Here is a 12,714-nt window from a genome sequence, read left to right as displayed (position 1 = left end):
GTTCGTGCTCTATATTTTAGCCTACATCACTGCAAAATTTCGTGGTGCTACGATGAACCTCCGGGGGATTTTTCAGCCAATTACTAAAAACTATGGCAATATACTATTATAAACTTTATTTGAACAGATATCGGTATGGAAGGTATTTCACAGCCCAGGCACCATATAGTGGCAGCCTCCTGATTTTTTTCAGATTTTTCAGCTGGGTGGTTTCTCAGAGTGGCCCCTTTAAAGAAATTATCACTTTCAACCTCCAGCACTCCCCACCTTTCCAACAAATGTCAAAACTAAGGTCGGCCTCGAAAAGCACTAATCAAAACAACTTTTCATCTCTCCATGTGGGGTACATGGATGGAAAAAAATGTACACCCCTCTTTTGCATGTATGGGGAACCCCCCCCCCCCCCCCACCCTAAATTAAATTCGACGGAAAAGGATGTAACTCACTGTATGCGTGAGCGTTCACAGTTCCTAGCTTTTTACCAAATTTGGTGCCAATCGCTATAACCGTCTCCGAAAAAAATGCGTGTGACGGACACACCAACACACACACAGTAAACTGGTTTCGATGAATGAAGTCTATCGCATCATGAAACGTATAAAATAAGCCCACTTAGTAGGAGATAAAATGGCACGACCCAGAAAAAAATAAATAGTCTGTTTGAGTTTTTTTAAGTAAGCCAATATGACACGGAATACATGCAACCCTCAAGTATGGTGGCAGAAGCCAGTCTCAGAGGTTAAGAACGGAATTTTCTTCAATTGCGTAGATAACATGAAAACCGAAGCTCGAATTTGCCTGGTTTTTAATTAGAATCCGTTCATTTTTCTTATTGCGCCAATACTTGTGTTGGACACGTTCATTTTCTTTGCCTACATGATATACGTTGGTATGACCCAAAATACAATCACAGCAGAGGTGAAAATCTTTTCTTCTTGATTGTGCCTAGGTGCGCTCACATAAAAGTACAATTTAGTACCTTTTCGTCGCATTTTTTAATATCACAATTTTCCCGCTTGCAACAATACTATTCGTAACTTAAATACCACCCATTGCGTAAAGCACCCTTCAATCCTATTCTGGTTGGAACCTCCTCGATGGCTTTGGTACTCACCTTGTTATTATCGTCTTTGAGTAAATGTCCAGGACGCATTCTAGGCTCTGCAATAAGAAAGAGGTGAAGCTAATTAGCTTCGCAGACTCATGGCGCGCTGCCCGCTTTCGGTAGCGGAATGGAAACCACACGCGCCCGTCTTCGCCAGTACGCTACAATCCGACAAATTCCTACAAGCCACGGAACCACCCTTTCTTTCAATTTTTGGAGCACGACCAGCATTATGCCATCTGCGCAAAAGCTGTTTATAGGTTAGCTGCGATATTATGCGATACTCCATAAAATTACCATAAAACTGGTAACTGATAAAACTGACTGAGAACATAGTCGCCACTGTCAACAAATCGTGGTTTAGGTTTTTCGAGACGCACTGAAACTGCTTTTTTAATTTTCGTCTGTAATTATGAGATCCTGTGATTACATTTCTTCCGCCCAGTGGTTTGTTATGTGAAAGGGGCATGTTTATAATATAAAAAGTTTAATGCTTCCATGACCGAATACTCATATTAGCATTTCCTCCGCTGTTATGAACTGCAAAAATAGAGCTGCACATTCAAAAGAAAGGAAACCGTAGTTGTGCTTTATTTTGGATTGCCTATTCGAACATTTCTGCGGATGATGCTCGCTGTTAAGATTCCTATATACAGTCAGATTATTTGAAAAAATTGTTAGAAATTCACAAACCTGATTGGTGCCTTTGTTAAATTCAGGTCGAAATTAAATTCGCTTTTAATATAAAAAACATTTGCGCATTTTCGACTGTTTATTATCACAAAAATAGGTTCTATTGCATAGGTTCGTAATTTTTCGACCTTTGTTTTACGCGATTATTGAGGTATATAAAAACAATAAATACAATTTGTTATTATTAGTATTTGGTTGAACACAGAACAGCCAAATGTCATCATTCTTTTGATATTAGGTTCACAATTGTTCCAATAATTTTCTTTCCAGTTTCATGATTCAATAAGTTTAAACAAGGATCTCTAATCTTCTCTTCTAACAACTTAATCAGTTCTCTCCTTAAGCACAGTATCATTTCCGCTGTTTCATGATTATGCGCTTTTAACATGATCCATCCATCTTCTAATAAAATTATAAAGTCACCACCGTGCAGTTCGAGTTGCAGATCACTACCAGCAAAAAACACCAACGGAAGAAGCGGCACCATAGAACATTCACGGATAAATATACGGGACGTCTTTACTTTCTCTTGGAAAACAAGGAATGGCGAGGTGAAATGACCGACTACAGAATTCACAGAGGAAGGATGCAAGGCAACGAATCCATCTTCGCGTGTTTTGAAGCGAAGGTCACTAGGTGATGGAATATGAGGCATCGCTCCACCCGCTGTCATCGTATAGCTTTTTTCAGGTGTCAGAACTTTAACGATGTTTGGATATAAAGCAGCGCAAAGGATGGCTGTTAATAAACGATTATTCTCACCATTACAATTTAGCTGGAAACCTGTGGTGACCAACAAATAACAAATTATTTCCAAAGCAGAAACCGAAAATCAATACATAAATATATACAAAGTATATCTTGTAAGAACGACGCAAACATCTATAAGTTATAGATTAATACTCACCGGTAATTGCGGATATATTATCCTCCAAATTTTTTTTTTTCCTCGGCATATCTGTAGGAACAAAACCTATTGAAATTAATAGTTCCAGGAATTGGTATTTTAATTCAATTATCGTCTCCAGTGTTTTCGATGACAAGAAATTTTCCTCTGCGTAGCATTTTCCCGCATATCTACTTTTTTTCACCGCTTCAAGCCAGCGTTTGTATGCCTTCAAGACAGTGAGGTGATCACTATTGCAAATAGCAAACTCCTTCTTTTTGCGGTCAGCTTCGTTTCTTTTATTGAACGGACAAACGAATGGTGACTTGTGGCTCAGACATGCAGCTATTGTCAATACACTGTCAAGGCACTGAAATATACATCCGAATAACATTAACTTCCCTATCCGTACGTCCACAGGCAAAGCTGATAAGTGATGTCCCAAAGCTGTAAGATTCTGCTCTTCATCAAAGGCTCCCACATCTTGCAGACGCTTCACTGCAGAAACAATGTTTTCTTCTGTTGGAGGTTCGAGTGTTTTGCCTACAACATTCAAAATATTCTCATCGCTGAAGTTCGGAAGCGTTTTTACTCTTAATAGAAGTTGCTCTAATGGAACTCGATGTATTTCAGGTATTGGTTGACTCAGTAAATGGTTGTGGAATCGGTGACCTGTAAACAAATGTATGCAAACGCCGGGCATCACACGCCCCGCTCGTCCTTTTCGTTGTAGTGCATTTGCTCGTGATTCCCACACCAATTCCAAAGACTCCATGTTTCTGTTAGCATCGAATCGTTTTTCCTTCATTTGCCCACAATCGATTACAAACACGCAATCGTCAATTGTAACAGATGTTTCAGCTATATTTGTACTCAACACTATTTTTCGTTGTCCAGGCGGTGGTTTTCGAAATACTAATGCTTGTTCTTCGTTGGTTAACGTCGAATGAAGTGGAACAAGTAGGAATTTTCCTGCCCTAAATAATTTCTTAAGACATTTCCAATAATTCAATACAAATTATCCTGTAAATACCTCGGTCCGAAAATCTGGCTGTCATTTAACGCATCATGAATAGATTGTATTTCCGCTAAACCTGGCAAGAATATGACTATAGCTCCTTCCTTAGGCCAATGGTGATCTCCTTCGACAATATATCGCAGAACTGCCTCGATAAGTTCAGGATTGATTTTCATTGGGTCCATGAGAAAGAGTGATTTGCATGTTCTTTTCGAATAATCTGTAAGTGAAATAATATATCAAATATGAAATAAGCCGGAGCCGGTTTCCGCTGTTTCACTAATGGAAATTTAAATTAAGATTGTATGTATGAATATGCACATATAATGCCTTAGCATGCAGTAAGTTTATACGAAACAAACAACAAAAACATTGACCTACTACAGATTTGTTAATAACAACACAAAGCTTTTTGGATGATGTATGTCGTGGTCTATATTACTGTAACATTTTGTACTTCTAGGATCAATTGAAGGGAGGTTTTGAGTGAATTTGCAAAATATAACAATATACAATTAGTATGATAACTTCTTCCGGGAAAATATCAATACGGGACGGGGGACAATTTGGCGAACTAGATATCACTATTATCATAATTCGGATTTTTTAGCTAGGTAATTTATGAGAGTGGCCCCTTAATTTAATTGGCCTTCCGTTGGGACATTGCAGAAACCTGACGAAACATATATAAGAACGAGGCAAGAAACTCTACATGAAATACGTAAGGGTTGCATCCTGTCAATGATATTATTTCTTTTTGTTGAAGGTTTCTTTCTCTGTGCTCCTTTGTCCGGAAGACGTAGAAAGCTTCAATGGACTATGTCATTTCTCCTCAGACACCTTGAATACGCTGATGACATTTGATGCTGAGTTATGGACTCTTTGTCAAATGACTTTCGGTTTGAACAAGGAACCAGATAGAGTCGGACGGAAAATAACACGATTTTTTTCAGCCTGACAGCCCATCGACTTCGATGCTTAGGCCTTATTTAGTCAGTTCTCCTATGCGCGAATGACATGACTAAATACGACACGAAGGCATCATATACAATATCCGTAAATATTTACCAGTAAATACACATGAAATGCTTGCAGCACACCTCCAGGGCTGTTTATTTAGAGTTATTTGGAATGATCACCATTCCAACTACTGCCCCAGTTCTCCGGGGAAGAGTTTCTTGGCCGCAAAGTATTGTACATACTTGAAAACTTGGACGTATAAGCATAACATCGTAGAGCCATCAACTCAAGCTGGCTAAAAGGCAGATTCTCAAATTTCAAACTCGAATTTAAAGTAATTCTGATGGATTTCGCTTGGAACAGAACTAACTTTCAAAACATGAAACAAAAAGATAGAGGTAGCAAACAACCAAGTCAAAAAGAAAAAATCCTGAAATATCACGAAAGCGCGGTTGGTATAACTCATCATCTGAAAGATTTCAATTGAGGTGTGGAGGTCAAATTTGAATAGATCACCAAGAAGTTCGCTTTCACAGAAGAAAACTTGAAATAAAAACAACAGAAAATAGTGTAAAAACAGTGTAGACACCCTGATATTGTAAGTAAAGAGAATCCGGTACTGAAACTTGAAATATGATGGAACAACATCCTTTATCATTATGAACCTGTTACTGCTGCTTGGTAGCGTAAATATCGTAGGTGGTTCCGAATAAAAAAGGGCATAACTACATAACAGCCAAGATAGCAGATTTTTCGAATAAGCTGAAAATGAGGGATTGGCACAATTGGCGCATTCGGTATTCCTTAAACTCTACATATGAATAATGTTATTCACTGTATGCGTGGGGTTCACAGTTCCCACTTTCCCACTAAATTTGGCATCAACAGGAGTAACCATTTCTGAGATAATGTGTCTGACAAACAGACAACTGTGCTGGATACGCCTGCTGTTAGATAGTATGAATATTCTTATAGTAAATGTATAAACTAATTCTTTTTTGTCTGATCAGTGCTGAACACACTAGTTGCTGGATTGTATGAATAGAGCTATAGTCTCATTCTTGCTATACATCCGATTTTTTTTCCTTACACGTTATGCCCACAGTTCCAACCTCTCTACCAAATTTCATGTCAATAAGTATAACCGTTTCTGAGAAAATTACGTGTGACAGACAGACAATCATAAAATGAGGAAACCGAGTTTTAGCTTAGCATTTGAAATAATCAAAACTTGTTTTTCCTATTCGCTAGTGTTGATTTATAGTTTGCAAGAACAAGACTTGTTAGCACTGATGAAGGGAATAAGTGGTTCAACAAATCAAATCAACACTAGCGAATAGGAAAAACAAGTTTTTATTATTTCAAATAATTAATCGCTAGAAATACTGCGTAATTACACTCAGATTGAAAACGCATTTTTTCATGTTCTCCCAATTACTAAAGTCAACGTACATGGAACCAAAATACAGATCCAAAATGTAAATCATTACAGAAAGATTGTGCCTGATATCAAACACGTGGAAAAAATATATTACATCTACCAACTGAAAAGGGCCAAGGGCTTAGAGGTAATCATAATCACTGTGATGAAATCCTCCAGCCTCTATATCATTTCTACGAGGATGTACACACATAGTACAAGTACTTTTTCAAAGAATAAACAGCATTCCAGTGCGAAAAATTGTAAGAACGAGATGCAAACTGTAAATTTTTAGAGGCTGTTCGATATGTATGGATATTGAACGATGTCTCCAACTTGCCACAATACCTAAAATCAAAAGCACTCCCATCATCATACAGAGACACAAACCCAAATAACCTGCCAGTCGTTAGAAAATGACTCAGTTAATTTCATCAATGCAAATATATTTAGTAAAAATTGACTGAGCTAGCATGCCATTGCAATCTGAACGGCAGTGGGTTGAGTAAGATGGAGATTCAGAATTTGCACGAAATTGATGCAGCATTCGGAGACCAATCTAGTTAAAAACAAGTCGGGAAACCGGAAGCTGGACGCTTCAGGTACGGAAGGTTTTGTGTATTTCTTAGTACATAGCACGTAATATATGCATATGTCCATTTTCGGGTGATATTGACATTAATAATCTTCAATTTTCAAAGAAGCAATAACTTCGACGTATTATAAATTTGTTAGTAATAGTGCGATTTCCACCAAACTTGGCAAGATCATGCTCTATACTATAGCCTATATCACTGCAAAATTTCATGGTACTAGGATGAACTTAAGGGGGGTTTCCAACCAATTACAAAAAATTGTAGTAATATACTATTATTAACTTTATTTAAACAGATATCGGCATGGAATGTATTTCGGAGCCCAGGCACCATATAGTGGCAGCCTCCTGATTTTTTTCAGATTTTTTGGTTTGGTAGTTTCTGAGAATGGCCCCCTTAAAGAAGTGATCACTTTCAACCCCCCGCGCTCCCCATCCATCCAAAGAATGTCAAAACTAAGATTGGCTTTGAAAAGTACTAATCGAGACCTTTAATTTGATACCCCACATGACTATATTTGATGAAAAAAAAATTTTACACCCCCCTTTTGCATGTATGGGGACCCCCCCTTAAATTCGACGTAAAAGGATGTAATTCACTGTATGCGTGAGCGTTCACAGTTCCCACCTTTCTACCAAATTTGGTGTCAATCGCTATAACCGTCTCCGAGAAAAATGCGTGTGACGGACAGACAGACAGACAGTAAACCGATTTTAATAAGGTTTTGTGTTTACACAAAACCTTAAAAATCAACTTTAACATTCGTGAATATTGCTCATGCGATTTAAAGCGCCAACACGATAAAGCTTATAGCGGGACGGCAATATTGATAAGGTTAAGAATGAGACATTATCATTAGGAAAAGGATTGCGAAGTTCATCTTCAAGCAAGGGTTTAAATGGGTTCAGATACACAAGATAAAGTCCCTGATCGCTTTTAACTCGGAATGTTTGGCAAGAGATGGAACAATGCCGCGAATAGGGCTACCGTCTTAAAATAATTATATTATCTCACCACAATAACGAGCAAGAGAGAGTGAAGAGGTGAAAAGAACCCTTCACCACGATTTTTAACTGAATCGAAAGTTTGGTCGACAGATAGCAGGCAGTTGAACTGAAAATTAACACCAATATAACCAAGGTTCTCAGTCCGATGAGTCATCGGTCTCTTTATATCTGCATTAATGGGTAGAGCAGGCATTGATCAACTTGCATATCCAGAAAGCGTGGTTTCTGTCAGCGGTGGCACTGAATTGGATGTTGAACGACGAATTGACAGTGCTAGATCCGCTTTCGCTGCCTTGTCTAAAATCTGGAAATGCAGTTATTTCAACATAAGGAAGTAGTTGAGGCTGTTCTGTGCTAGTAATGGCCGACTGACGTAACAAAAACATCCTATATTGTTGACTTCTTCGTAAGTAAGGAAATCGCAGTCAAAAAAGGAAACATAATGTCTAATCACTGGCCTTGCGAAAAAAGTGTTCAATATTCAAAAGGTACTTCCAAGAAAACGTTTGCGCGAATGACCAAATCAGCACTGCTTATCTACTCGAGGAGGAAATATGTAGATCTGCTAACGATGAAAATGGAAGAGGCGGCTTCGAAAAGCACTTCTGCTCATTATGGACTGAATGAGAAATATACTGACTATCCTGCTGAGACGTGTAGAGAACGCAAACTATGGCAAAGAAACCACGTAACCGAAAGGAAAAAACCCTTAAACTTTCTGTCAAACAAGCTAAAGGCCTTAATTAACAAATATAAAAGCGAAATCAAATCTGGCAGCACAACACAGACTGCACACTATGGAAGGTTGGAAGAAGGAAGGAAGATCTGAAAAGACCCAGGAACAAATCCCACCTATTAAACAAGAAAATAGGAAACAAGGTTCGTTCTGCACAGGATGAGACAGATGTTTGCGCGAAACATTTAGAAAATACATTCCAGTCTCTAAGTACACATGTGTTCCCAGTCAGAAAAGTTCACAATTACCAAACACCCGGTATGAAAGTAACTGAGCTCCTGGCTGTAATAAACAGGAAGAATATTGAAATTATTGCCAGGAAAGGGTTTAATATAGTCGCTACAAATAATCAATGCAGCGTTCAGATTAAAACAATCGAAAATGGCTGCAGTTATATTGGTCCCTAAACCAGGAAAACAGCCAGGCTATTTGCAAGCCTTCTCCTCAAGAGACTGAAACAAATCATTGTGGATCGAGACCCTAATAGCAGCTCACCACTTTGGTTTCCGTGAAAAACATTTCACAACCCAATAGGTATACAGGAGTCCGATAGAAATGCAGTGGAAAAAAAGGTGTACTCAGCAACTTTTCTCGATGTCTTCTAGGCATTCAATAATGTCTGACACCAAGGTATGCTGTATAAATTCACCAAGGTATGCTGTATAAATTCGTCTCAGAATTTTTCGAGATCTTAAAATCATATGTATCAAAGCGCCTATTCAAAGTGAAATACGAAGGAACGTACTCTGAATTGAAAAAAATGACAGATGATGTACCACAGGGCATTGTCTTCGACCACATTGTTTGTTTTGTATACCAGTGACATACCTTGCTGTAATAAAGCCAAAATAGCCATAGCGGATGACAAGGTCATACGCTCCAAAATAAAGTGCTTAGAAGCATAGTAGACGCTCCCTTGTTCATTCATAATGACGGTCTGCACAGGGACCTGAAAATTCAGTTGGCTTGTGAAGTAATCAAAGAGCACGCATAGCCAATGATTACGCTCATATGAAAAGATATTCTATGACGAGGCGACTGTAGAGTAAAGCCAAATGGCTTACTAATATAGAGGATAACCTAACTAAACTTTTAAGGAACAGCCAGTTTCTCAGCGAAGCCAAACAATGTGGTTGCCTACAGAGTCTTCTCCCCATAAACGTGAAATCCAAATTGCAAAGAAGGCTGCTAGATGGCGAAATCTCAGTCGTAATTTGACGAGAGGGTCCGGTACCCCTAGGATTAATTTTTTTAAACAATTTTCATCTCTTAAATTTTCAAGCAATATTAATCGGGGGACAGGATGCATCGACAGAATAACAATATCTACAACTCCATAAAAGTTTGAAATCACTACAGAACAATTCAATACGATGGAAAGCATACTTATTGGGAAACACATCTTGTTTTCCCAAAAGGAAGATAGTTGTGGACTGCATGAATCGAAACAACGCTCAGAACTTTAACCTGCCAAAAACACTAGATTTGATCGATTTCGATACCATGAGGAATTTAAATAATAACCCGCTAACTGCTCAGGTGTGCTACATTCTTTCGTTTAAGCGAAGCGGAAACAGGCAAAAAAAAATATTGGAAAGCTTGCAAAATCCATGATGGTCAAGCACACGGTAGACGAGGAGCACCTAATAGGCATCAATAACTTACAGGAACGTAGGTAAGGTAAGCAAAAAAGCAAATTCAACACATTAGACGATGAAAACCCATGAACCAACAAAAAATCTGTAGATAAGAGATTAAAGTTGAATATTGGAAATTTATTAGATTCACTTAAGGTACTAGTCTACAATACAAATTTAGAAAAATCGATTTTTGCATTTTTTAACACTACTTTACACTTTCAAAAAATACTTCTTAAAATATTTTGGAAAAAAATCGCACGTTAAAGGTAAAACGGTTTTAAGCATGACTGAGTTTTAGACTCTTCGCAACTGCATTGCCTTTATTGTGTATCCTTTCGTTCTAAAATATCGATTTCTTCTTTCATTAGCTTACATAGACGGGATAGCAGATTAATCAGGCATGAGGGATCGGATACAAAAATATGCAACGGATAAAACAAAAGCTTTAAAGGCGTTTTTCTTGTTTTTCGACCCGCCGCTATTAATCTCAGAATCAACTCAACCGATTTTAATAAATTTTAGTGCCTTTTATTTGTTAACATTTTCTGCATGGCAATTCACCACGACTAGCAAATTGAAAAAAAAAATTGGGGTGTGTGCGTTGGTGAACTGTAACAAGATGGACCTAGCACCTTAATAAACTAGCTATTAGGATAAATATATACCAGGAAAAGTAGAATATGTAAGTCTTGTGTATAAAAATTGTTCCCAGACACCTTGCGCTGAGGAGGGAAATACGTTATTCTTGAAATACTAATGCTACTATTAAAATCACATGCAACATGCAAACAAAACCTAATATACCTAGCGCCTATTTGAGCCATTTGTCCCTTTAGCGAGGTCCCATTACCCGTCATAGAGCGCCACTAAAGGAGTGAAAAACCCCCAGAATGATCCCTAGAGCAGTACAAGAAGTATGTCCTCTAAACGCAAGCAGGTTATCGACACAATAAAAAGCTATGTCAATCCAAAGAAAACTCCAACAAGTCTTCTTCCTGATCTCTCAAAGGTATTTGAGAAAATATTGCTTACGAGAATATTGCCGTTCGTATCTAAAAACAATATTATTCTCCACCATCAGTTTGGATTTCTCGAACAACATGGAACTATAATATAATATAATATAATTATATATATGAAATTATATCTATCTGGGCATATTTCTCGAACTCCGCCTCTCGACGAGGTATGGTTCGGAGTGTAGTGGATTCCGCCAAAAAGTTGCTCCTTAAAGAAATGCATCGTATTTTGGAATCTGTCTTTGCCGAACGCAAGTTCTTGGGAAACTACGAAGTTTTTACGTATGGGGGCATTCATATACGAGCAAGAATCGCCCAAGGTATTGTATTGGGCCCCGTGCTGCAACTTATCTTTGCTCAGACGTGTCCAAAAACAGGAGCCTGACAACCTTCACATTCGCCGACGATGCATCAATTCTTCATTCGTCCACTTCAATCCACAAACTGCAACAGATATGTTCAACGTTCTTTTCAGAATGGTTGAGTATTGATTTAAAATGTGAAGAGTAAAAGTATGTGGCGCGGCAGGATTCGCAGCATTCGAAATTTATTCCGAATGTTGCGAATGTGAACAAATAGATGGCGCGGAACTCTCCACTTTTTAGAGCTCGCCACGGGAGTGGAGGACTTGCGATAAAAGTGTGCCATGAATTTGGGGCAGAAAGAACCACATGGAGACGGATCGTTCTCTTCTGCTTCTAACCTTGCGATAGACGGTTGTCTTGCGGTGTACCATTTATAAATTTCTTTAAACTCTTTCGTTCCCATTAGTGGGATTTGATTTATAAATTTCATTAAACTCTGTCGTTCCAATTAGTGGATTTTGATTTATAAATCATTCTGATCAAGCATTTACGGTCGTTTTTATTCATTGTTTTAACAATTCTACGCTCGATGCAAAAAGTGGAATTGTTGCAGTGAGGACTAGTTACGGAGCAAAACTAAATAGCTAAACTTACATTACCAATACAAAGTTAGTTAAAAGTGAATGAAACCAAAAATTGCGAGAACCATCTCCATCCGTTACATTGAGCGGAGTTGTTGCCTCCTAGGTCAACGATGTATACCTCGGAATCAGTGTTGTTGGAAGCGAAAAAAAGGTATCGAAAAATGGTACCTTTATATGAGCGTTCTTAAGTTCAAGCTATGAAAAAGATTTTTACCTCTCGTGAGATGTGACTACCAGGGAGCTGGTATACTGCAAAAATACTAAAAGTCTGGGATTTTCAGAGAACGCTCTTTTATAAAGGCAAGAGATTTCTGGATTATTTCCGGAGATGAATGGTTTTCTTCTGCTCGGATGACACGACTTGATACTTCGCTACCCACAATATTTTTTGGTTCCTGTTTACTCCTTTATGGAACATAGGGCATATTATATTTTTATTGATTCTGCGCTACACTTTCACACTTAATGCTTTGCAAGCGATAAATTTACAGCTACGGAGACAAGTACAAAGGCAAACGCAAATATCCATGAAGACCGGGATCCAGGCTGGAGCAACAAGATCGAAAAGTTAATGCTCTACCCCCTCAACCATCACGCTGGGACAATACTCTACGTATGTTCTAAATTTTGCGGACCTATTTCACGAAGTAACCGCAGGCGGCGTAACATTGCTAGTTCCAATTTT

General features: G+C 38.3%; 1 protein-coding gene across 1 annotated transcript in view; it reads right to left on the bottom strand.

The window, feature by feature from the left end:
* Positions 1-1,841: 1,841 nt before the first annotated feature.
* Positions 1,842-12,714, bottom strand: part of LOC119656154 (putative ATP-dependent RNA helicase DHX57) — a 119,767-nt gene continuing 108,894 nt past the window's right edge. Inside the window, exons 5-7 of the mRNA XM_038062488.1 lie at positions 3,718-3,922; positions 2,706-3,661; positions 1,842-2,581 (exon numbers count right to left, since the gene is read on the bottom strand). Of these exons, the coding sequence (XP_037918416.1) occupies positions 2,019-2,581; positions 2,706-3,661; positions 3,718-3,922 (1,724 nt within the window). The 3' untranslated portion in view covers positions 1,842-2,018. The remainder of the gene's footprint in view (positions 2,582-2,705; positions 3,662-3,717; positions 3,923-12,714) is intronic.

Source organism: Hermetia illucens, chromosome 4, assembly GCF_905115235.1.
Source record: "Hermetia illucens chromosome 4, iHerIll2.2.curated.20191125, whole genome shotgun sequence".
Taxonomy (NCBI): domain Eukaryota; kingdom Metazoa; phylum Arthropoda; class Insecta; order Diptera; family Stratiomyidae; genus Hermetia; species Hermetia illucens.
The sequence above is the reverse complement of the archived record's forward strand: the minus strand, read 5'-3'. Positions and strand labels throughout refer to the sequence as shown.